Raw genomic sequence first — 22516 nt, forward strand, 5'->3', positions numbered from 1 at the left:
TCCTGGGACCTTCCAAAGTGGGAGAGAGGTGCTTAATCTCTTGCGCCACTTCAGTTCCCGGGTCTGCTGCATCTCTTATTATCTCTCCTGTGTGTCTCTTTTTGATGTGTCATCTTGCTGAGCCAGCTCTCCATGTGGGCCAGCACTCCTGCACAGGGCAGCACTCCTGCGCAGGGCGGTACTCTGCACAGGCCAGCACTCTGCATGGGCCAGCTTGCCTTCACCAGGAGACCCTGGACATCGAACCCTGGACCTTCTATATGGTAACTGGGAGCCCAATTGCTTGAGCCACATCCGATTCCTGGAGCAGCACTTTTAATTTCCTTCAAGAACTTTTCCTTTGTATTCACAATTTGACTTTTTTAGTGCAAGAGGCCTAGCTTTCAGCCTATCTCTGCTTTCAGCCTGCCTTCCTCACTAAGCTTTATCATTTCTAACATTTGATTTAAAGTGAGAGATGTGTGACTCTTCCTTTCACTTGAACTCTTAAGAGGCCATTGTAGGGTTATTAATTGGCCTAATTTCAGTACTGTTGTATCTCCAGGAATAGGGAAGGAGAACTGCCAGTCAGGAGAACAGTTAGAACATACACAACATTTATCAGTTAAGTTCATGGTCTTATTTGGGCATGGTTTGTGACAACCCAAAACAATTACAATAGTAATATCAAAGATCACTGATCATCATAACAGATTTAATCAGAATGAAAAAGTTTGAAATATTGCAAGAATTACCAAAAGGTGACACAGAACTGTGAAGTGAGCACACGTTGTTGGAGAATTGGTGCCAACAGCTGGCTTAACATTGGGCTGCCACAGAACCTCAATCTGTAAAAAACGCAGTATCTGACAAGCACAATAAAATGAGATACACTGGTATTAGAAATACCAGATAAATAATAAATGTATCAATGAAAGAGGATAAAGAGACCCAAAATACATATGGAAATTGAATAAATAATAAAGTTAGCATTTCATATAGGTACAGAAATTTTAATAAAATAAATCTTGTTGTTTTGTTTTTTGTTTTGTTTTATTTTTAATATGTTAAAGTAGGGAAGACCTTTCTAAGCATGACAAAAAACACAGAAGCTGTTCAGGAAAAGTTTGATAAATTTGACTATACAAAAATATTTTACATTCTTTCTGACAAAATCTGCCGAACACAAAGTCAAAGTACAAAAGACAAATTAGGGGGAAATATGTGCCACACATATAATAGACAGAAAGCTAATTTCTTTATTCTACAAAGAACTATAACAAATCCATACGAAAAACTCTGGTTAAACCCAACATTCCACCTGTATTAACTTGCTAGTTAACCTGTTGGTTAAATCCAACCTTCTGTGCACTTGTGTAGTCAAATCTGATTGGAGAAAAATCCTCAGCCATGTTGACTTGCCTCACTTTAAATCTATAACCACAAACCCCAGGGGGACAACTGACACTGCCCAGCAATTCTACATTTCCCTGGTTGGTTCATTGACCAGCTCTTTCAGATGATTATTGCACAACTTTCCTCTCTCCTCACACTCCATTAGCTCCCCACGCCTCCCCCCACACACACACACACACATCGCTGTCTCTCTCTCTCTTTCTGCTGACTTTGTTTCTTAGTTCATTGAGAAAATAGGAGCAAGAAAGAAACTTCTACGTGTTCCTGCCACCAAATCTACCAACGTCCCCTGCCTTCCCTTCTGTTACCATGAAGGCACTGTCTGCTCCTAAGGCCAACCCCTCCATGGTACCCTGGGTCCCATCCCCTCTCACTTACTTAAAGACTTTACTCTTATAATTACTTCCTCTTTTTCTTGCATCATCAAATCCTTTCCTCTACTGGATCATGCTCCTCACTTTACAAATAAGCTGTAATCTCCTCATCTTTAAAAAAAAAAAAGAAAGAAAATTTCCCTTGCCCCTATAATCCCCTTCAACCATACCTTACATTTCTGCTTCTTTTACTTTGTTTATTTTGTTTTTTAGTTTTCTCTGCTTCCTTTCACAGCAAAATCTCCTCAAAAGCAATACGCGCTTACTTCTCTGGCCATTATCATGAAGACCTCTTTCTTACTAAACTGTCAGTTCTTATTTCCCATTTACACTGTTGAAACCCTTTCTTCACTTGGTTTTCTAGATACCAAGAATTCCTGATTTTCCTCCTGCCACTGGCTGCTTCTCCTCAGTCTCCTTTCCTGGATCATCCTCCTCTTCCCAGCCTCTAGATGTTGGCTTCCCTCAACACTCAGTCTTGCAGACCTTTTTTGTCCTCTCTACGTACATTTTCTTAGTGATCCTACGGCTTTAAGCATCTTCTATATGCTGATGATTCTCCAATCTTTCTCAGATCTCTGAACTGCAAACTCATTATTTCAAAATTAAAAATCGTGTTGTTGTTGTTGTTGTTTTAAAAAGCAATGCGTAGGTTTCCAGGAAGAAGACAAAGGGAAAATTCTGAGAAGTCTGAGGATATAGGGGATTTTGTGGAAGATAGGCTACCAATTTCCGAGGCTCATTTGTGCTTGTGCATGTGTGTGTCTTTTACGTTCATATTCACACATTTTCATATATCTGCAAATTTTCAGCCAAGTTGGACAAGAAACTTTAACAGGCTGTTAATAACATGGAATGAAATTTAAATCCTGACTCCTTCCTGTTAGGAGAGAAGGAATGTCCCTGTCAGGAGGACTGTAGAGGGGATTCCCAAAGTGGGTGGGAAGCAATCACAGATGCCCCTTCCAGCCCCTCCTACACTGAGGGTCTCTGAGTCCACAGATTTGGCTTTGGCTTGTTTTTGACAGGCTCATTCTGACCTCTGGGCCTCAGTTTCCACACATGTGAAGTGAGGAGGTCAGGCAGGGTTTACTCTTGGCTTTCTTCTAGGTCTGCTTGGTCTGTGACTCTCCGGGAATCTAGCTGTGCATTGGGACGCGAGACCAACAGAGAAACCCAACAGCACTGCTTGATGGAAGTACGAGTCCAACGACACACTCCCATTTGCACAGACACGGTATTTTTGCTTACTTAGTCACACACACACGCACACCCCAGACGAGAAGAACCAGAACCGTTCACACCCGCAGTCCCCACACCCCGCTCCCCACACTCACACTGGCGGTCCCATGATCACACCCAGCACTATGGCCTCACATACACAGCGTCCTGCAATCACTCTCACAAAGTCTTGGTCCCGCAGACCCCCACCTACCTTGAGCAGGTGAGGCAACTGCTGAGTGGCCAGTTCCTTAAACTCATCGACGCTGAGGCCGCTCTTTCGGCCCTCCTGCCGCACAAAGCTGAAAAAGGTGGTGACCACCGTCTCGATGGCGGTCTCCAGCTCAGTCAATGGCTCGGCTGCCATCAGGATCCTGGGCCTGGAGCTGATGTCCTCACGGGGCTGACCTGTGGGATGGGGAAGGAGCAGAGACGGGGAGTCAGGGAGCCCAGGGTCTAGGAATAGGCCAGAGTGGCCCCTGCCCTGCCACCTCGGGTCTCCCGGGTCTCCGCCTGGAGGGTGGATTACAGGGAGGGAAGGAAGGGGCAGGGGACCGAGCCTGGGGCAGGGGAAGGGAGGGTTTTCATTTGCAGAAACCTCTTCAAGAGCTTTCACAGCCTGGAGGTCCTTTTTAAGTGTCTGTGCTGTAGGGACCCCTCTGCGGTCAGTCTGGAGACTCCTCTGCGGGCGGCTCGGTCTGGGGATCCCTCTGGAGCATGCCCTCTGTGGGGTCTGTCCCAGGGGCCTCCTCTTGGAGTCTCCCGCAGAGCCGCAAAGGGTCATGAGGTTGTCTGTCTCCCACGCTTGTTTGTGTTTCCGGGTGTCCATATACCCTCTAACCACGCTTCCCGGCAGAGAAGCCCCAGGGTCTGGCGAATGTCCAGCTGGTCAGGGCTGGCTGAGTCGTCTACTCTCTTTTCTGCCCACTCCCTCCTCCTCCCCGTCAGGCACAGGTGCTGGGGGCAGCGGGTCCTGGGCTCAGCCCCCTCTCTCCTGTCTCCAGCTACAGGGGCCCGGGACGGGGCTCTGCTAGCTCTCGCACCCAGAGGGGCTTGGCAGCAGAGGGAATGGGCGCTCTGCGCCCCTGGGGAGGTGGAGTTGGGCTAAAGGAAGGGGGCTTGCCCCGCGCCTTCCCATCCTTACGCGGCACCAGCCGCTCCCCTCCAGGGACCGGTGCTGGCTGTCTCAAACACTTCCTGAACCCCCGTCTGAGATAGCTCCGGGGAACGGACCTGGAACCCCGAGTTCCCCGCAGAGTTACCGGGATGCAACTCACCGGGCTAGGAGATGGGGTGCAGGGAGCAGGAGCCACGGCGCGGAGGTTTTAAGCGCCCGGGGAGGGCGGAGAGAGCGGCTCCCAAGCCCCGCGGTGTAGAGTTTCCGCCGGTACTGCCCAATCACGCCTCTTGCCCGGGGCCATCAGCCTGAAACCCAGCTGCCCGCTCCACGCAGCCCCACCGGCGCCCCCACTTGGCGCACTCTGAGCTGCCCGGACACAGGCGCCCAGCGGGGGTCCTAGCCCTCCAGTCCCCGGAGCCTGCTGACCACCCCGCCCCCTACCTAATCAGGAGTGCGGACGCTGAAGGCGGAACCGCCGACTGAAAACTCAGGCGCTGAGACCCCATCAGGGAGGCACCACGAAGGGCCCCTCGGAATGAGACCCCACAAAAAAAGAGGTCCAGACTGACATCCCCAAAGAGGACTTCCCGGATTGAATCATTCAGTGGGGTCACGGAGCAAAACTTCTCAGGGAGACTCCCAAGACTAAATTACTCACGGAGAGTCCCCCCCACCCACCCACCCCCACCCACTCCAGGGGGTGCCGGGAGGAGACCTGGGCCAGCCGTGGTTGCTACACAGCCAAGCTGGGGTGAGACCTGACAGCGTCTCTCCCAGGACCTCCTCTCCCACCTCCCCTCCTCCCATGCCCAAGCTGCTGGTGCCCGGGAGGGAGAAGGGGAGCAAACCAAGGCTGAAGAAGACACAGGGCAGCCTGTTCCAGCCTGGGAGACAGAGGGCGCCTCTGTCCACTCCTGGGCCCTTGCCCTACTGGGTGTCTGTCTGTGAAGGGGTGGAGCCGCCGGGGAGGGGGGTCAGCCGGGGAAGGCCGACTGAAGACAGGTCTCCTCACACAGCTCCCGTCGCCACATTAGCTGCGTCGTCTGTCCAGAACCTGCTCTTATCTCAAGCCCAGGCCAACTGTGAGTATCCTGCCCCATCTGGGCTAGGTCCCAGCCCAGGCCAGCATGGGGGATAGGGGGCTTCAAAGGGGCTCCAAGAGTCTGGAGGTGATGACATTGTGGTGGACCGAGGGTCCGGGAGGAGTTAACCAGGGTATCAACAGTTTGGGGTTTGGGAGAAACAGGGTTCGGAGGGTAGTGAAGAGAAGTCAGCAAAGGTAAGAGTGAAACCTGGGAGCTCCATTAACGAGGAAGCCAGTGGGGAAACCAGCCACGGAGCTTCCAGGCAACCAGGTCTCCCCAGGAAAGAGCCTTCAAGTCCCCTCCCAAGACGGGATCCCTCAATCAGGTCTGAGGTGGACACCCAGCCCTCGCCTTACTTCCAGTGGGGTAAAAATAAGAAGGTAGATGGGACAGCTGCTTCTGCCCCCCCACTTCAGTCTCTGCCACCTCACCTACCCCTGCCAAGAGCTCAGGTCCCAGGGAAATCTGGAGGTGACAGAGCATGGATCCTGTGATATCAGGAAGGAGGGGTACCAGGGTATTGTACCCACTCCCATCTCTGCCTTCACATGCCCTCCCCTTTCTCCTACTCCCCCTCGTGGCCCAGAATTCCAGAGTCTTCTTTCTCCCAATTCTTTCCTCTTTGTTTTTCCATCTCCACCCACCCCTACACCCCCAAAGAGGTCCTCTCAGAACTGCCCCCACACAAAATCCCAGGCTTCTCGAGGGCTCCAAGCAACCTCCAGGAGCCCATCCTGGATAAGGCTGGTAACTGAGCCACCAGAACCCCTCCCTGGCATGCCCCCTTATCCTCTCCATCAGCCCCAGCTTGGGTTCCATCTCCTCTGTGTCTCTGTGACAAACGCTTCTCATGTCCGGAGTTCAGGTGACACTCACAAGGGCCCCATTGAAGAGTTGGGATGTCATGCGATCAGGGCCCATTGTCCAGCCCCCGCCCCCCAGCCCTGGGAAGGATGGGGACACCTGATCTGAGACACCCGAACTGCCCCGTGAGGCCATGGAGGGGCAATTGTCCCAGAGCCAGAGGAAAGAGGCCCACTGGCTTGTCAGCTTCGTCTCCCCAGTCCTCTCCTCAACAGGCCCCTCCATTCTTCTCTCTCCGAGCCCCTTACACTCAAAGGACCTCGTGCATTGAGACTTTATCTTCCCCAATATATACCAGCCCCCTTCCCCTTGCTACCACTGTCCCCACATCAATCAGGCTAGGCCTGGGAGACAAAGCCCTACAGGACTCCCCTCCCCCTCTCTGAGAGCCCCAACTCCAGGAATACACTCTCCATCCCCACTCATCCACCCAAGGGAAGGGCTGATTCTGCAGAGAAGCAAAGGAACTAAACTGGAGGCAATGAGAGGCACACCTTAGGGAAGTCAAAATGACAAGTTCAGGAGAGAATAAAGTTGAGGGACCAAGAGGTGCCCCCAGTTTGCTGATAGGAAGCTTAGTAGCAGTGAGAACCCTCCCCCCGCCCACCACCAGGAAGCCTTGGGCCACTCACTGGAACTGCCACCCCTCCATTCAGGGTCACCAAGGGCGCCCCACTGACTCCTTGCTAGGGGTGGGCAACAGAGTCAAGACCGTGAAGAAAACTCCAGCCCACCATCCCCAACAGCAGAGCTTGGCAGGGCTGGGCCAATGAGATTCAGGGTAAAAATAGATCCCAAAGCAGCCTTGCCAGGTCCTGTGACCACTCCTGCCTGCCCCACCCTCCTCAGGGTCTGCCCAGGCGGTCAGAAACCACTGCAGGCCTCGAGTTAGCCCTGGCCACTCAGTCTGCCTCCATGCCCCAAACCCTGACTCGCTCTAGCTGGGGTATGGACTGAGCATCACAGACAGTAGGTCTGGATTTAGGTTGGTTTGGGTTTTCCCCATTATAAAATCTCAGTGAAAGATAAAATTGCTGCGGGACTCCCGGCTCATGGATATGCGGGTGTGGGACTCCCCTCACCCCAACCCCAGATGCCCTGGGCCTGGTCCCCAGCTCATTTCCATGGTGGGGCATGCATAGGTGAGCTGCTGCCATGGGCTCTGAGCTGGAGACGGCAATGGAGACCCTCATCAACGTGTTCCACACCCACTCGGGCAAGGAGGGGGACAAGTACAAGCTGAGCAAGAAGGAGCTGAAAGAGCTGCTGCAGACCGAGCTCTCCGGCTTCCTGGACGTGAGCACAGGCTGGGGTGGGCAAGCGGGGTGGAGAGGGGTGGGCGTGCCCCTGCCATCGCCCCACCCTGCTCTCCTATGCATCACCTGGGTTTTTCCAGGCTCCTTTACTCCTCCTGGTTCCACTCAAAATGCCCCAGTTTATTAATCACCTCTTAAGTGCTAGGCCCTGTGCAGATGCATCAGTAACAAGGTTCAGGCTAGAAGGGAAAAACTGACACTTGAACCTTGAACTTGACACTTGAACACTTAAACCATGAACTCCAGGAAGTATAAAGAGCTCTAAGAGGGGTATCATAAAGGGTTTGGTAGAACATTAACCTGATTGGATTGGGACAGCTTCTCCAAAGACATGACACTTGAGCCAAAGATTTCCACTGGAAGGTTACTGAGGCAAATGAAGATAATTTAAGAAGTGCTATCAACATGAATAAAAGTATGGGAGGAAAGAACATGGACCGTGCTCAGCAGTTTGACTAGAGTGAAGGATGTAGAAAATTAGGCAGTAAATACTAAGAGGGGCCATATAGTAAAAGCCTCAGGATACAACAGAAAGTACACATTTATTCATTCATTCATTCATTTACTTAATGGTGTATAGGCTTTGAGGTTTGATTGGACCTGCATTCAAATTCTCACCTGACCACTTTCTAGCTATGTGACTTTGGCACCATGCTTAATTAACCACTGAATGTCAAATTGTTTCTTCTCAAAACTGGAAATAAAGGAACCTACCTCATACATATTTTTTAAAGGTTTATTTCTCCTCCCGCCCTCATTGTTTGTGTGTCCATTCACTGTGTGTTCTTCTGTGTCTCTCTTCTCTTTAGGCAGCACCGGGAACCAATTCTGGGAACTTCCAGAGTGGGAGAGGGGTGCTCTTGCGTAACCTTAGATCCCTGGTCTGCTGCATCTCTTACTGTCTTTCCTCTGTGTCTGTTTTCGTTGCCTCATCCGCTTGGGCCAGTTTGCCACACAGGCCAGCACTCCTGCACAGGCCAGCAGCCCACTTGGGCCAGCTCACTGCATGGGCCAGCTTGCCTTCACCAGGAGGCCCCGGAAATCGAACCCTGGACCTCCCATATGGTAGACAGGAGCCTAACCCCTTGAGCCATATCCACTTCCCTACCTATTATTTTTGTGAGAATTATATTAGATAATGCCTATGAAGCAACTAGCATTGTGCTTGGCACATTGTAGGCACTCAATAGATGGTAAATGATCCGAATATTATTACTCTGCCATGTAGAGGAGCTGATTTTGTAAGCAACAGGAGTTCATGAGTGTTTTAGTTTTGAGGAGGGGAGCAGGAGTCCCCTTAGGCGTAGTTCTCCCTCCTGTTCATCTCTGCCTCCTTCTGAATCAACCACCCTCCTTGCCCCAAACTCAGTGTTCGGTACATAGACTCCTTACACCACTGCCTTTCCCTCTCCTCCCTTGGCAGGCCCAGAAGGATGCCGATGCAGTGGACAAGGTGATGAAGGAGCTAGATGAGAACGGAGACGGAGAGGTGGACTTCCAGGAGTACGTGGTGCTGGTGGCTGCTCTCACAGTGGCCTGTAACAACTTCTTCTGGGAGAACAGTTGAGCAGACAGCCCCAGTGGGCAGTGCCCTTGCCCTCCACCTTGGCAGATCTGCCCCTTCACCTGGCTTCCCTTCCACCCCCTTTATCCTCATGTTCCCCCTCTCCCCATCAAGGGCACAAGAGTAGTAGGCCAGGCCTGCAACTCCTCTTTCATTAAAGGCTCCTCTCTGGCCTGCCACCCACTGTCTGTCTGCTCTGCGGTCCCGGTGTGGGTGAAGTGAGTGAGAGCTGTTCACTTCCAACTCACCTTGTTTGGGGAGGGACCTTACTTGGCAAGTCTTATTTGGGATTGGAGAAAAAATCATGTACATTAGATCTTCCTGCATGAGGAATGCTCAAGGCCCAGGAATGTGGGGTTCTAAGTTTCCAGCTGGAAGTTGGAGAAATATCAGCTTCTAAGCTATAAAACCAGAAGAATCTCTCAACACTCAAGAATATTTTACTGAGAACCAACATGCTAGTTGTTGTGTAGGAACGGGGGACACAGCAGGCAACAAAATACAATCGCTATGCTCACCAAACTTTAGCCATATAAAGTCTAACACCTGAGTGTTTACACCATTAAACACATACACACCTAAGTTTTAGGAAGAAAAATAAAAGGGTCCTGGCGAGGAAGAGATGAAGGAAGAGATTGGAGTTCATTCACTCATTCCTCAAACATCTGAGCACTTTAATATGTACCCAAACATTTTAAAAAATCCTATAGGTCTGTGGATGGCAGGTCTGGACGGCAGGTGGAGAGAGAGGGCATGGAAGGGGGAGCAGGGACGCAAAGGTCTCCTCAAATAACGATTAAACAATACTGAAGCCAAGTTAGCTAGGGAAAGAAGTGGAGAGAAAAACACCGACCGGCGGAAGTAACTGGCAAGGGGTCCGACAGAGGTTTGCTATCAGCACTAGCCTCCCGGCCTTGGCTAGGGCGTTCGTGGCGATTCTCAACTCTCTGAACAGGGTGATTGGAGATCAAGAAGAGCCGGGGTAAATTACCCAGGTCCGGAGGTCATGCTTTCTCGGGGGCAATCTCGCGTAAATATTTTTCGATGGTCTGCCGCAACTGAGGAGGGAACGAGAGAATATAATTTCTCTTTCTATCCGGGCAGACTCCGTTCTCAGCGACGCAGATAATGACTCCAAAAGATTACCGCTCTACCCCGAACCCCGCCAGGAACGCGAGCCCTCTTACGCCCAATCCCAACACCATTGGCCACGCCCCTCCGCGGTCCGAGCGCGGCGAGCTACACAAACACGCCTTTACAAAGGCCCCGCCTTCTCACCCAGGCTCCGCCCCTGATCCCGCGCAGGCGTAGCACCAATCTTTCTGGCCCTCCGGTTATGCGCAGATCTGACGCCTGACGTAATGGCGCCGACGCCATTTTAGCCGGTCCCACTCCGCGCTAGGCGTGACGGCCATTTTGTTTCCGACGCCGAGCGGGAGTTGGCGGCAGCTGTGGTGGCACAGACGAAAGGGAGGAAAAGGCACGCCGGGCGAGCAGACTGACCGGCCGACCAAACAGCTAACCAACAGCAACGAACTAACCTAGCAACCCACCGCTTTACGTATCTAACCAACTGCCCACCAAGTTAACCCGAGCTCCCCCACCGTCAACTCAGGTTCGGCCGATTCCCGGCCTGCCTGCCCAGCCGTGGTGGCAGCCCCGGGAGGAGCACTGGCGTCCGTTTCTTTCGGTGCGTTTCTGCGATGAGGAGAGGGAAAAGCCTTCGGGAGCGGAAGGGGCCAGCGGACCCGGAGTGGGGGTTAGTGGGATGTGGGAGAAGTTAAGATGTGCTGTTGCCGCGTGGAGGCCCCAGGGAGGGGGCGGAACCCGGAGGAGGAGGAGGAGGAGGAGGAGGAGGAAGTGGGGGAGGGGTGGGCCTGGAAAATAGTGGCTGGTTTGATGGAGAAGGTTGGGAAACGATACAGAGGAAGGGAAAAAAAAGGAAAATTGGCGGGTTGAGTGAAGTTGGACGTCTTGACAGGACTTTGAGATGATAGGAAGATGAATTGAGAACCACGGGGCTTTGGGGAGCGTTGGAAACTAATGAGTATTTTAGTGTTAAGTTTTGTGAAGGGCTCTCTGGGAGCCAATTTCCTGGTGAAAGCCCATTTAAGAAACCTTTTCCACCCCACAGGTCCCGAGTTCCTTGCTAAGTTCCGTCAGTTTTAGAGTCGAAAGCCAGTGTTGAAACCAGTCATATCAGTATCTTCTCTCTAGATCAGTAATTCAAAGCTTTGGCTGAATGACTGCGCCTATGTAGCCTTCCCTTCCTCCTCCCACCCCCTCTCCACCCACTTGCTGATCCCATGCTCAGAGGTTGTGGTTTAATTGGGATCAGGCTTCTGTTTTTTGTTTTAAGCTCCCAGGGTAAGTCATAAGCAGTAGGTTAAGAAAGACTACTCTAGATTAAAAGCCAAACTTACACTTCTTTAACCATTTTTGGATCTGCCATTTTTTGGAGCAGATACGTTTTGTCTGTCGACTTGACATTTTCATAGTTTGAGGTAACTGACTTACAAACTGAAGCACCTGAAATGGGGTTTCGTAGGATTTTCTAATAGTCAGTGATACAGATCTATTCATTCATGGTTGGGTTGGGTCCTGACCCTTGTAGGTAAGAGGTGGCCAATATTCTGCCTCTTTACTCATTTTGCCTCTTGTCCTCTAGATTCTCGGGATTTGAAGATGGCTGCACAATCAGCTCCGAAAGTTGTGCTAAAAAGCACCACCAAGATGTCTCTAAATGAGCGGTGAGGCAGCCAACAGCAACTTCAACTCGTTCATAAGAAAACATTATTAAATTGGCCCTGGGGTCCAAGGCACAAAAACCAGTTTTAAGCTAACTAAATACCAACAGAAGGCTACAGACCTCTGTTCCTAGTTGCATCTTATGTGGTACACAAAACAAATTGGGCGGTTGTTTCAAAACCCCTTATCAATAGATTTTTGTGTTAAGCTATCTGAAACATATATATGGTGGGATGTATTTTAAAAAGACTCCTCACCCTCCCTTTTCTTAACATTTTTCACATTGATACAGGGGTGGTGCAGCATGGTAGCATGGTACCCTGGCTGCAGTTGGCTTGCTGCCCAGTCCAAGGCCAGCAGTGTTGTGTCTGGCCTGTAAGAGGCAGGTAGCAAGCTGTGAATCTGTCCAAAGGCCCTTGAATGTCATTCTTGGACCTTGTAAGAGGCACTTGCTTTGCTCCATTTCACTTTCAATCCATTCTGCTTTTAGTTTGTTTTGTTTTGTATTCTTGTACAAGTAAGTGTTCTCTTCCATTCCGTTAAACTTTACTTGACAGGTGTAAAAGAGGGAGTGTCTTCACAAGCTCTAAAGTGATTTAAATAATGTAACTTTTTCAGAAATCATTTGGCATCAGAAAAAGTGGTCATTCACGACTAAAACAAGTTAAAGTATTTAAAGGCAGTTTCTGTCTCAGAGCTTTGTTCATTGAGTGCCTTTGTTTATTGATTTTATCAAGTTGGCGTTAGACCACTAAAATATTTAATATGTATTTTTGCCTTTCTAAACCATGAGATGCTATCTTCTATGGTATGATACCATAATTATCCATATTCACATGTTACTAGATGAACAAATATATACAAATGTGATATACTCCTAAAGTTTATATGGGTGTTTAGTGTATCCATGGTCTTGGAAAGTACTCTAGTCCTTCCTCATATTTGGCCTTAGGAATGTACCCTCAGTCTTCCAGGGTTTTGGGTTTCTTTGTCTTTGAAACTACATCTTCTGTCTTTGTCATCATATCTGCTTATTGCGTGTTTTTCATACTTTCCACCTCTCAAAGCCGTTACCTGAGCCCTTGTTATCACTTTTGATTCAATGTGCTACACTTTGCTGCATTTCTCAGTTTCTGATTCTTGCAAGTTTGTGGAAACAGAGGAGTCTTTAACCCACATCAGCCTTGATCTAAGTGTACCGCTTTACTTAAAAGTTCGTGGGATCTGGAGCTCCTGGTCTAGCAAGCCATGAAAATGCCAATAAATGTTTTGTAATAAAGCTTTTATTTAAACATCCATTTTGTTCGACCTTGAAGCTTTACTAATATGCTGAAGAACAAACAGCCGATGCCAGTGAATATTCGGGCTTCGATGCAGCAACAACAGCAGCTAGCCAGTGCCAGAAACAGAAGACTGGCCCAGCAGATGGAGAATAGACCCTCTGTCCAGGCAGCATTAAAACTTAAGCAGGTGAGAGAATGGGTTTTAATATTCCAGAAGGAGCTGGTGATCTCAGTCAGACAGTCCACTGAGGCTGTCGGGACGTGATGGATGATTACAAGGTGGCTCAGGGCAAAAGCTAAACCTTCTCTGGAGGAAAGAGAAGTTCAGAGAATTCCAATTTTGGCAGGTACTAAGTAATTTTTTTATTATATTGTCTTTCTCTGGGGGAGTTTGCTCTTAGTGTGTCCTCTTTTGAGATTATCGGTAAGTGTTACTCTCTCTGTTTTCCGGTCCTTTACCCTTAACTAGATTCCCTAGTTTTTCCCACAAAGAAATTTGCTTCCTGTTTTAGATAATCTTCAAAACATTCTTCATTTCTCATTAAATGACATAGAAGTTAGAGAAGTCATTTTATTTTTATTTTTTAGTGTAGGGAGTCGGAATGGCCTTTGTCAGAACTTTCAGGTGCTAAAATACAGAAAGAGGTGGGTGACCCTCGTCTCCACAGCACCTAAAGTTTTATCAGTAAAGTAAGAGCACTGAGTAATTAATTTGAGAGTTAGTGGGTTCTCTTTCAAATTTCCAGTAAGAAATAATCCTATTCTGACCTGAAATAAAACCTGCTCTTTATTATTCATAGACTTTATATGCAAGTCCGGACAGTGGCTGTGGAAGGATATGTCCACGCTGTGGCTGGGCGTCTGGAGGGCGGTGCCATGCAACTGTAAGGACTTTAACTGGTAGCATTGCATGGCTGTGCATAAATTCAGCAGTTAAATATAACACCCTCTCACCCTCACCCTGAACCATTGGACTCACTGACCAAAAATAAACAAGGCTTTCCATTTTGGCTACCGTAAGCCTTGGGAATGACTGGATTTGTCGCTGACCCAGGAAATGAGTAAAAAGCACCACCATTTTCCAAGAGTAAATACAAAAAATTATTGAAGTTAAGTGTCTGGCAGAACCTTCCAAAAGTCCTTTCAACAGAAAGCTTTAACTATAGGCTGTGCAAAAAATAGCTTCTTAGAGCAGTACTGTCCATTGGAGCTTTCTTTGTTAATGGAAATATTCTGTACCTATGCTGTTCAATACAGTAGTCACTAGCCACATGTGGCTGTTAAACATTTGAAATGTGACTGGTATAGCTGAGCTGAGGGACCTGGATTTTTAAAATTTAGTTTGAAATTTAGGGGCTTTTTTTTTTTTTTTTAAAGGAAGAACCAGGGATTGGACCTGGGACCTCATGTGCAAAGCAGGTGTTCAACCACCAAGCTACACCTGCTCTGCTAGTTTGAAATTTAAATAGCCACATGTAACTAATGGCTACCTTGTCGTTACAGCACAGCTCTAGAGTGCAGACTGGGTGATTAGAGTTGACTTCCTTAAGCTTCTTGTAATGTTAAAGACCAGTTGGTGCCAGCTAAGGATTGAGAAGGGAGAAAGAAACACTGCCTAGCTGTCCTCTTCACCCCTTCTAAACACAGTTCAGGAGGATATACTCAAATTACTGAACACAAGGGACCTGTGGAATGAAATCCTGACCTTATAATTGTGCTGCTGTTTAGGGAGTGATGTGAACAGGCTCTATTCTTGGTTACACCTCCCTTTTGGTAGGTACATACTAGAAGCCATTCAAGATCTTGTGCTAGAAAGCTAATAATAATACCTCATGGGATCTTTTTTGAGGGTGTGATTGCAAAAATACACAGAACATTGGTAGTTACTTCTGGGTGAAGCCTGAGGATGCTTAGAATTTAATTTCATTGATGTCGACTGCCTGCTTTATAGGAAAACAAGTTTACTAGGACCTTGGTTGTGTTTAAGGCTGGACTGTCCTCTTTTCCTTTGAAGGAATTTGATTCTCTTTAAGATGTGGACTTCATTAGGGATAGATTATTGAGAATCTCCATCTCTGTAGTGTACCCTTGTCTTCAGATATGGCTCTGAGTTTTGTGATTATAGGTCACCTGTTTTGCTACTAACAGTTTTTGTGGCTCTCAATGAAGATACATTTGACTTATATATTTATTTTGAACTAAAGATCATTATATTGGTTTATTGGAGTTGTTTCCAAAGATAGACATGAATATTAGTGGATATCATGATTTGTAAGGAAAGGTTTGACTTTGTGTTTATTTGCATCTTAAGATAAAAAGTGGACCATTTGGAGATAACTGTGAGGAAAAGTGAAGCACACTGGCCTCTTTGAGAAATCTATCTTGTTCTTAAGTCACAAGAACTCTCATGAACTTGTAATTTAAATTTTGCCCAGATTGTGATGAACTTCTTATGGTATATGAGTGAGCCTTTGAAGACAGTGGTAGTCCTTGGGCAGGTGTGAATCAAGTCATATCATTGTCAACCTGTGGTTCAGAAACCATAGAATCCAGGATTTAAAATAGAGTGTTCTTATCAAAACTAAAGTTTCAAATGATGGTGTGTGACTTTTGTATCCAAACTAGTGAGGTAATTATTGTGATACCAGTTTCATGGAATCATACACAAGCTTTCTGGTTTGCATCCCAATAATTCTTTTATACCCAGTTTCTGAGACAAAGGCTTGCTTCTGATTTGTGATCTTTTTATCACCCACAGCAGACCTTACCTCCCACCACACCAGGCATCTCACTTGCCGCTTTTTCTCTGCACTTTGAGTTGCCAAATCCCATTGGATTGCTTTTTTTGATCTCAATCCCCTAACACCTTTTTTTCCAGAAGAGCTTAAAGCAGCGTCTGGGTAAGAGTAACATCCAGGCACGGTTAGGCCGACCCATAGGGACCCTGGCCAGGGGAGCAATCGGAGGACGAGGCCTGCCCATAATCCAGAGAGGCTTGCCCAGAGGAGGACTACGTGGGGGACGTGCCACGAGAACCCTACTTAGGGGCGGGATGTCGCTCCGAGGTCAGTGCTGTGTACTTAATATTTCAGATCCTACCCCTTCCCTTTTTTCTTGGGCTGCTTATGGACACATTTGTTTAACATCTTTAAGCCTGAATTTGTACTAATATAATGAATAACTTTTGAAATCACATATTTTTAATAGTGCTGCATGTCTTTTATCGATACCATTCCTTTTCTGATAATGTGCAATGGTGAGAGGCTATGACCTGCATAATAACAGGTAATTCACATCATCTCCATTCCATTTTAAAAACACCCTGCTGCTGCTTGAATCAAAGCACATTCACGTAGAAATAACTGAAATCTGAGAAATTTATGAGTCAGTTGGCCATCACTATGTTCCTGGTGCTAGTGAAGTGCTCTCTTACATCCAGGAAAAAAGGACATGTTGACCCATAGTACTTAACTGTATGCTGCATTTAGGGCACTGTTACACTGTTCCCTGTATAGTTCTTATCCCATACAAGAAATATTGAGAGCAGAAACCATATCAGTTATTTTTCAATCTGCTGTAATGTTAGGCATCTATCTGAATATTCAATAGTATTTATTAAGCATTATACTAACTTCCACTTCTCCCAAAAACTGATTTGTGGCCAGACTTGTTAACTTGATTGACTAAAAAGCAGCTTAATTCTATTCACACTCAGTGTGCAGCTTGCTCCACCAGATCTAAAAATTAAACGAATTACTCTCATTTAACCCTTAACCACCTTCCTTTGGTTAGAATCTACATTGTCTCTCTTGGATTTACCTGCATATACATTGTATGCCTCCTCTCCAAGGTCAAAACCTGCTTCGAGGTGGACGAGCCGTAGCTCCCCGAATGGGCTTGAGAAGAGGTGGTGTTCGAGGTCGTGGAGGTCCTGGGAGAGGGGGCCTAGGGCGTGGAGCTATGGGTCGTGGCGGAATCGGTGGTAGAGGTTAGTCAGCTACCAACTTCAGAGAGTAGCTCCCTCTTTATTTCCCTCCCTTAAAAACTCAGAGCCACCTTTCTGCACAGCTTCAAGTCCTAGGCAGGCTTATTTGTTTGTCTTGTTTTGTTTTAAACTGACTTACTTTCTGAATTCACGTGCTGGTAGTGGGAAAGTCACGGGATTTTTCTAAGAACAAGTCAGGTGCATACTACAGAGCCAGATTATATGCAGTCTTTTCCCAGGTTCTCGTAAATTTAAATTGTATTATCAAAATGGTCAGTATTGGGTTTTATCTATTTTATCCCCACTCCACCACCACACACACACACCTGATAGTTCAAAACCCCAGTCTAAGTCAAAGAAGGAGAGAAGAGGGAGATGTACAAAGGTGAAGCACTCTAAAGGGGATGGTAAGACTTGGAACTGGGCATCAGCTCTGAAACCAAGTAAATTCAAGGTAAAGTTGGTGCCTGTGAGGAATGAGAGACTTGACTCTTTTTTTTTAGATCAAGGTAGAAAGCAAGGTAATATTGTCAGTCAACTAACTAGCTGCTGTTAATCTTACCTTTGAGACTTACTGATACTTGTGTCCTTAGGTCCCAGGTTGGAGAGGAGTTTAATGTGATGGTGGTAATGCCAAATTTCGTGGGAGCTTTCTGTCTTAGAGCTTATTGGAAAACTCCCCCCCTGCCCCCAACACCTATCCAAGTGGGGAGGGGTCTTTTTTATAGTCCCTGGCTTTATTTTCTTTAGTCCTTTTAAAGTGTGGTGGGTCTTCCATAATTTATGACCTTTAAGTTGCCAGGGTATAATCACTGTTAGGAAAGGAAATTTGATAACTGAGGGCTTGTTTTACTCCCCTATTATATGCCACTTGGCTTATTGAGTGAAGTGCAAGCTAGTTTGGGTTTCAGGGTGAAATAGCATGTTTCGAAGTTATCTTTGATTTGGTTTCTGAGACTTCCATGGGGTGGAAGGACAGAAGTAACTTTTCAGGAAAATAAATATATTAAGTGAATTGAAACCACCCTCCAGATTACCATACTTGTCATATGGTGGCTAAAATTAGAGGTGAAAGCTGGGATAACTCAGTGTTTTTCCTCATTTCCCCCATTGTTTCTATGTCAAAATAACTCCTCTGTCCCTTGACTTGGGGTCAGCTCATTGGGCTTATAGGTTTAAAGAGAGATGAGATGACTTTCCAAAGAGTTTCCAATAAAGATTAATTTGAAAACTGTCTAGCTACACACCCTTGATCTGTGCCCTTGCCTCCCTATCTTAGTAAATTGTTTATATTTTAATTAGGAACTTAGAGCGAGTCTCAAACTTTAGGTAATTTCTTTATCTTTGGAGAGATTAAGTTTTCTTTAATAGTTATTTTCCCTTTTTGGTAGGTAAATTTTTAGTGGCATTTAAAGATGAGCATGTAATAAGGGGTTCATTGTGTGTGCTTTCCATGTGTTGCTTTCTACCCATATGTTTACTGTTTTTCCAGATTTCTCTTCTTTGCCCTCCCCTTCAGCCTTTCTCAGCTAGGCCCCCTTGTTCTAAGGGGCATGTACCATAGCACCTATTAAACCTACTTGTAACTGTCTTCTGTTTTTTCTTTTCTTGGGCCAGGTCGGGGTATGATAGGTCGGGGAAGAGGGGGCTTTGGAGGCAGAGGCAGAGGCCGTGGCCGAGGGAGAGGTGCCCTTACTCGCCCTGTACTGACCAAGGAGCAGCTGGACAACCAGTTGGATGCATACATGTCGAAAACGAAAGGACACCTGGATGCAGAGTTGGATGCCTACATGGCGCAGACAGATCCTGAAACCAATGATTGAAAGCCTGCGTACCCTCCCATGAGAGACTCTTGTTAAAGTCACCGCATCTGTAAATAACCTTGAGTAACAGATGAGAAGAAATTTGATTGATGCTGGAAGGACCTATCACAACAGGCTGTGGACTGACTTGCCACCAGTTTGTGCATTTAGTGTGTTCCTTTTACTTTTTTGATACTGTGTTGTATGAAACCCGTTTTTCCTTTGACTTGGTTTTTTATATATATCTATATAATTTTAATTTTTTTTCGCCCAAGACTTCTCTGAGTATGAATGTGTTGACCTTGCGGCTAGAACACCCTCTTCCACCTGCCTCCTCTTGTATGCGCTGACATTCTAACATTTCCTTTCTTCATCTCTGTGCCTCCAGAAAGAGTCATTTAGGGTACACTTTACAATCAGTGTAATTGGGAGATTAATGTGCCTCCCTAATGTCCAGGTTTCTAAGGTATCATCTTTAATGTCTTCTTAGGAGTGTATAAAAAATCTGAAGCTTAAAAATTGCATTTTGCTATATTTATAAGCCATCTAGCAAATTGGGAACATTTGAATTAGCAGAGCCAGATAATCCGTTACAGGTGGTAGCAGCTCTGATCTGGTTAAAGTTACTACTGCATGTGTTGACACTACATAGATGATAACCAGTGTGCTGGGTTGGGTGGGTGTACTTTCTACCTTTGAGATTAGTAAACTTTCCTCTTGGCTTTGTATCATGTCCAAAGGGGTACTGTTGGGTTGGCTTACAACTGCAGTATGGAGAAAGAAACCATTTGGTTTGGCAAATGCTTCAGAAGGGAGAGGGATGGTAGACTTAACTGCTGGGAGGGGTCAGAAGAACCTGTGCTGAAATGCTGTTACCCTTACGTTGATTCCAAACCTATTTGGGCTTCTCCTGCTCATTGACCTTGTTTGACTCACTTTTTATTTCCCTTAAAGGTTTAATTAAGTTCACCATATTCTGTCAGTTCCAGTTTCAGTGGAATCTTGAATTTCTGGTTCATTATAACAAGAAATCTTTCTCAAATCCAATCAGGATTTTGTCTTTATTTTTTGGGTTTCATGACCACTTTCACAGTATCTTGATACACTTGTATATTTGAGAATCCTCTTCTTCCTTGGACTAAACTTGCGGGGGAATGTGGGTTTGGGGTAGAAAGAGTGAAGGATTTGTCTAAAAGGGAATGAAGGGAATATATGGGATGTCTGTTCAAATTTAGGTTCAGATATGATTTTAACATAAGAGCAGTAACTCCCCTCCTTCAGTTAAGCCCTGGAGAAAAGACGATCAACCTCACAAGTAATGAACCTTTTTGACTTCATAGGAAACTAAAAGCAGGATGGTCTCAAGACAACATCCTGGATCCTGGCACTGGTTTTCCTTTTTCTCTTGCTGTTTACTGTATGGGAAAAGCAATGCCACCAACCAAACCAATTACCTTTGGGCTTCTTGGCACCCTGACTACTGGGAAGCAATGTGTACTGAGGACTGGAAAGGAAATTTTGGCCCTGACAGTCAGCTTCATTCCCACACATATGATCTGCACTGCTTAACTACTTAACCCTAGGGTTGTGAGGCCAAATGCTTTAGTTCATCCTGTAGAAGGGAGAGCTTGAGGCAAAGACCAGATGGTTTGGAGGACCAGACTGCTGATAAGCAACCAGAACTGGTTTTCAAGTGTTTATACTGTAATTATTTCCTTAGTAATAAAGTTGAGAGAAGGTCTTTAGTCCAGAGAGGTATTCGTACATTGTCTTGGAGGAAATGAGAAAAAGTATTTTTGTATGAGCAAGGTCAGTTGAGGGGTGCCTCAGGCAGACTGCAGAATTGTCAAGGAACCGAGGCCTCTGAGGGAGGTACTGATTGGCAGTTGGCTGACTACCACTTGTCACGCCTCACATCCATTGGTTTACCCCACAGCAAGTACCTCCCAGGGCCTCCAAGACACCTTTGGGAGGGAGCTGCAGAGTAAGTTGCTTTCTTACCCCTTCTTTCCAGACTCCCCTATGGCCACCCCTGTGGGTTTTTTCCCAGCCATCTCCTCACTCCCAAATACTTTGCCCCTCCCCCATGGGGGCTAACAGGCACGTCCCCCAAATATGACTTCTTTGTACCAGGGACCTACCTCGACCTCCATAATCACTGAGAACCTCTCAGAAGAGTGAATGGGACACCTTTGGCGCATATGTGAGGAAACAGGAACCCTGAACTTAAGAAAGATAAGGGGTTCTAAATTTGCAGGGCTTTGGCAAGACCCCAGCCTGAGAGCCAAAGAGACTGTAGAGTCAAGGAGGGTACAGGCACAGCCTGCAGACACTGGTCATTCAGCTGCCATTGGGTCTAGAGTCAGGGTAATTGATCTGGGTTGGAGATGGCCACAGTGGGGCCTCTGGCATAGGAGTCCAGCTCTCAGAATGCCCCCTTCCAACTCCATGCAACCCCACACACCTATATGTAATTTCCCTTGGAAGAGTGCACACGTGCACTTTTGGCAAGGTTCCAGGGTGACAATGACGTGTCCCAGGAAGTCTGCAAATGGAGAAAAGGGCACAGGATGGTGGCATGCATCAGCACTAAACTCCCCTCCCACTACTACCCCTCCATCCACTAATGGAAATCCAGTGGGGGTGCATTTCAGGACATATTCCCTGGAGGCCTCAGGCCCAGCTACCTGGATTCTTTGAGAAAGGGGGGCTTCCCAAGATGGCGGGTAATGCCTTAGCAGCTGCCACTCTGAAGGTCAAGCTTTTCCAGCTCAGGGTCCCCCCTAATCAGAGTGCTCCAAACCTTACCCCATCCTATTGACTCAGTGTCCTTGGTGCCCAGAGGTGGCTGACCAAAGACCTGGCCCATGTCTTCTCCACTGTCTCTTGCAGGGTCCACCCTGCAGTGTGGTGAGCATCTGTGAATCTTTACTCCTACTACTGGGATATCCTGACTGAGGAGGGGGGTAGGCAAAGTGGTTTCTGAGGGTACCAGGGGAGAGGGGCAGTGAGGGTTAGCAGAGGGCTGAGTATTGGACAACAGTCCAGAAGAGCTCACCCCCATCCCCAGCTCAGCTCCTGATCTTTTCCCAAGGCCGAGGCAAAGGACTAAGGAACTATTCCTGCCCCCATACCCACACACCTGCCCCAACAAGAGCAGGAGGCTGAGATCCCTCCCACCCCCCACTCCACCCCAGAGGAAGCGGATGCTCAAGGGAAGGGCTGGGTAAAGGAGGTGGCCACGGTAGCCTGAGCACCCTCCTCCCTTTCTGCTTCCTACCTCATGAAAAGAATTCATGCCAACAGTGGGCACATGTAGTTGCCCTACCAGCGCCACCACCTGCTAACTGCAATTCCCAGAGCCTCCTGAAGCCTGTGTCTGTCTCTCCCATCCTCAGTCCCTGGTGAATGACCTGGGTAGATTGGGACAAGGAGTGTGAGCCTGGCTCTTAGGGTCAGCCATTTGGCCACTGTCTGGTGAGGGCCTGCCATACAGACACCAATAAGGCATATGTTAGTAAGAAAGATAGTCCCAGCACAGAGAAGATTAATGAACTGGATTGTGAGTGTCAAGGGGAAATTTAACAGAGAAAAGGGAAGAATATTCCAAGCAGATGGAACAAGTACAAAGGTACAAAATCCTAAAAGAGCATGTGTATGCCAGGGGAAAGGAGCATTCAGTGGGCCTCCTTTACACAGAAAACTGGGGGGAGCTGAAGAGAAGGCTGGGAAACCATAGTGCTTTTAAGGTAGTCCAAA

General features: G+C 47.3%; 3 protein-coding genes across 8 annotated transcripts in view; 2 read left to right on the forward strand and 1 right to left on the reverse strand.

The window, feature by feature from the left end:
- The window catches only part of S100A13 (S100 calcium binding protein A13), a 23133-nt gene extending 12452 nt beyond the window's left edge, over window positions 1-10681 (reverse strand). Inside the window, exons 1-2 of one of the 4 annotated variants that reach the window (XM_004474954.3) lie at window positions 10544-10681; window positions 3205-3398 (exon numbers count right to left, since the gene is read on the reverse strand). In XM_004474954.3, the coding sequence (XP_004475011.1) occupies window positions 3205-3357 (153 nt within the window). In that variant the 5' untranslated portion in view covers window positions 3358-3398; window positions 10544-10681. Of the gene's footprint in view, window positions 1-3204; window positions 3399-3588; window positions 3723-4223; window positions 5023-10543 lie in introns of those variants that run through there. The other 3 variants (XM_004474953.4, XM_071207447.1, XM_004474955.5) reach the window with 3 other exon arrangements.
- On the forward strand, window positions 7215-9118 carry S100A1 (S100 calcium binding protein A1). The gene is made up of 2 exons (XM_004474956.3): window positions 7215-7355; window positions 8799-9118. Exons 1-2 carry the CDS (start codon window positions 7215-7217, stop codon window positions 8940-8942), a joined length of 285 nt encoding a protein of 94 aa, XP_004475013.1. The 3' UTR covers window positions 8943-9118.
- CHTOP (chromatin target of PRMT1) lies at window positions 10489-19804 on the forward strand. 3 transcript variants are annotated; one of them, XM_058309676.1, is made up of 7 exons: window positions 10489-10629; window positions 11608-11689; window positions 13004-13157; window positions 13771-13854; window positions 15849-16035; window positions 16821-16958; window positions 18573-19804. In XM_058309676.1, exons 2-7 carry the CDS (start codon window positions 11625-11627, stop codon window positions 18776-18778), a joined length of 834 nt encoding a protein of 277 aa, XP_058165659.1. In that variant the 5' UTR covers window positions 10489-10629; window positions 11608-11624; the 3' UTR covers window positions 18779-19804. The 3 variants fall into 3 exon arrangements, with proteins under 3 accessions (XP_058165659.1, XP_004475007.1, XP_023439426.1); XM_004474950.4 differs by lacking the exon at window positions 13771-13854; XM_023583658.2 differs by lacking the exon at window positions 13771-13854 and having other exon boundaries at window positions 15852-16035.
- Window positions 19805-22516: the final 2712 nt, after the last annotated feature.

This window comes from Dasypus novemcinctus, chromosome 13, assembly GCF_030445035.2.
Source record: "Dasypus novemcinctus isolate mDasNov1 chromosome 13, mDasNov1.1.hap2, whole genome shotgun sequence".
NCBI lineage: Eukaryota > Metazoa > Chordata > Mammalia > Cingulata > Dasypodidae > Dasypus > Dasypus novemcinctus.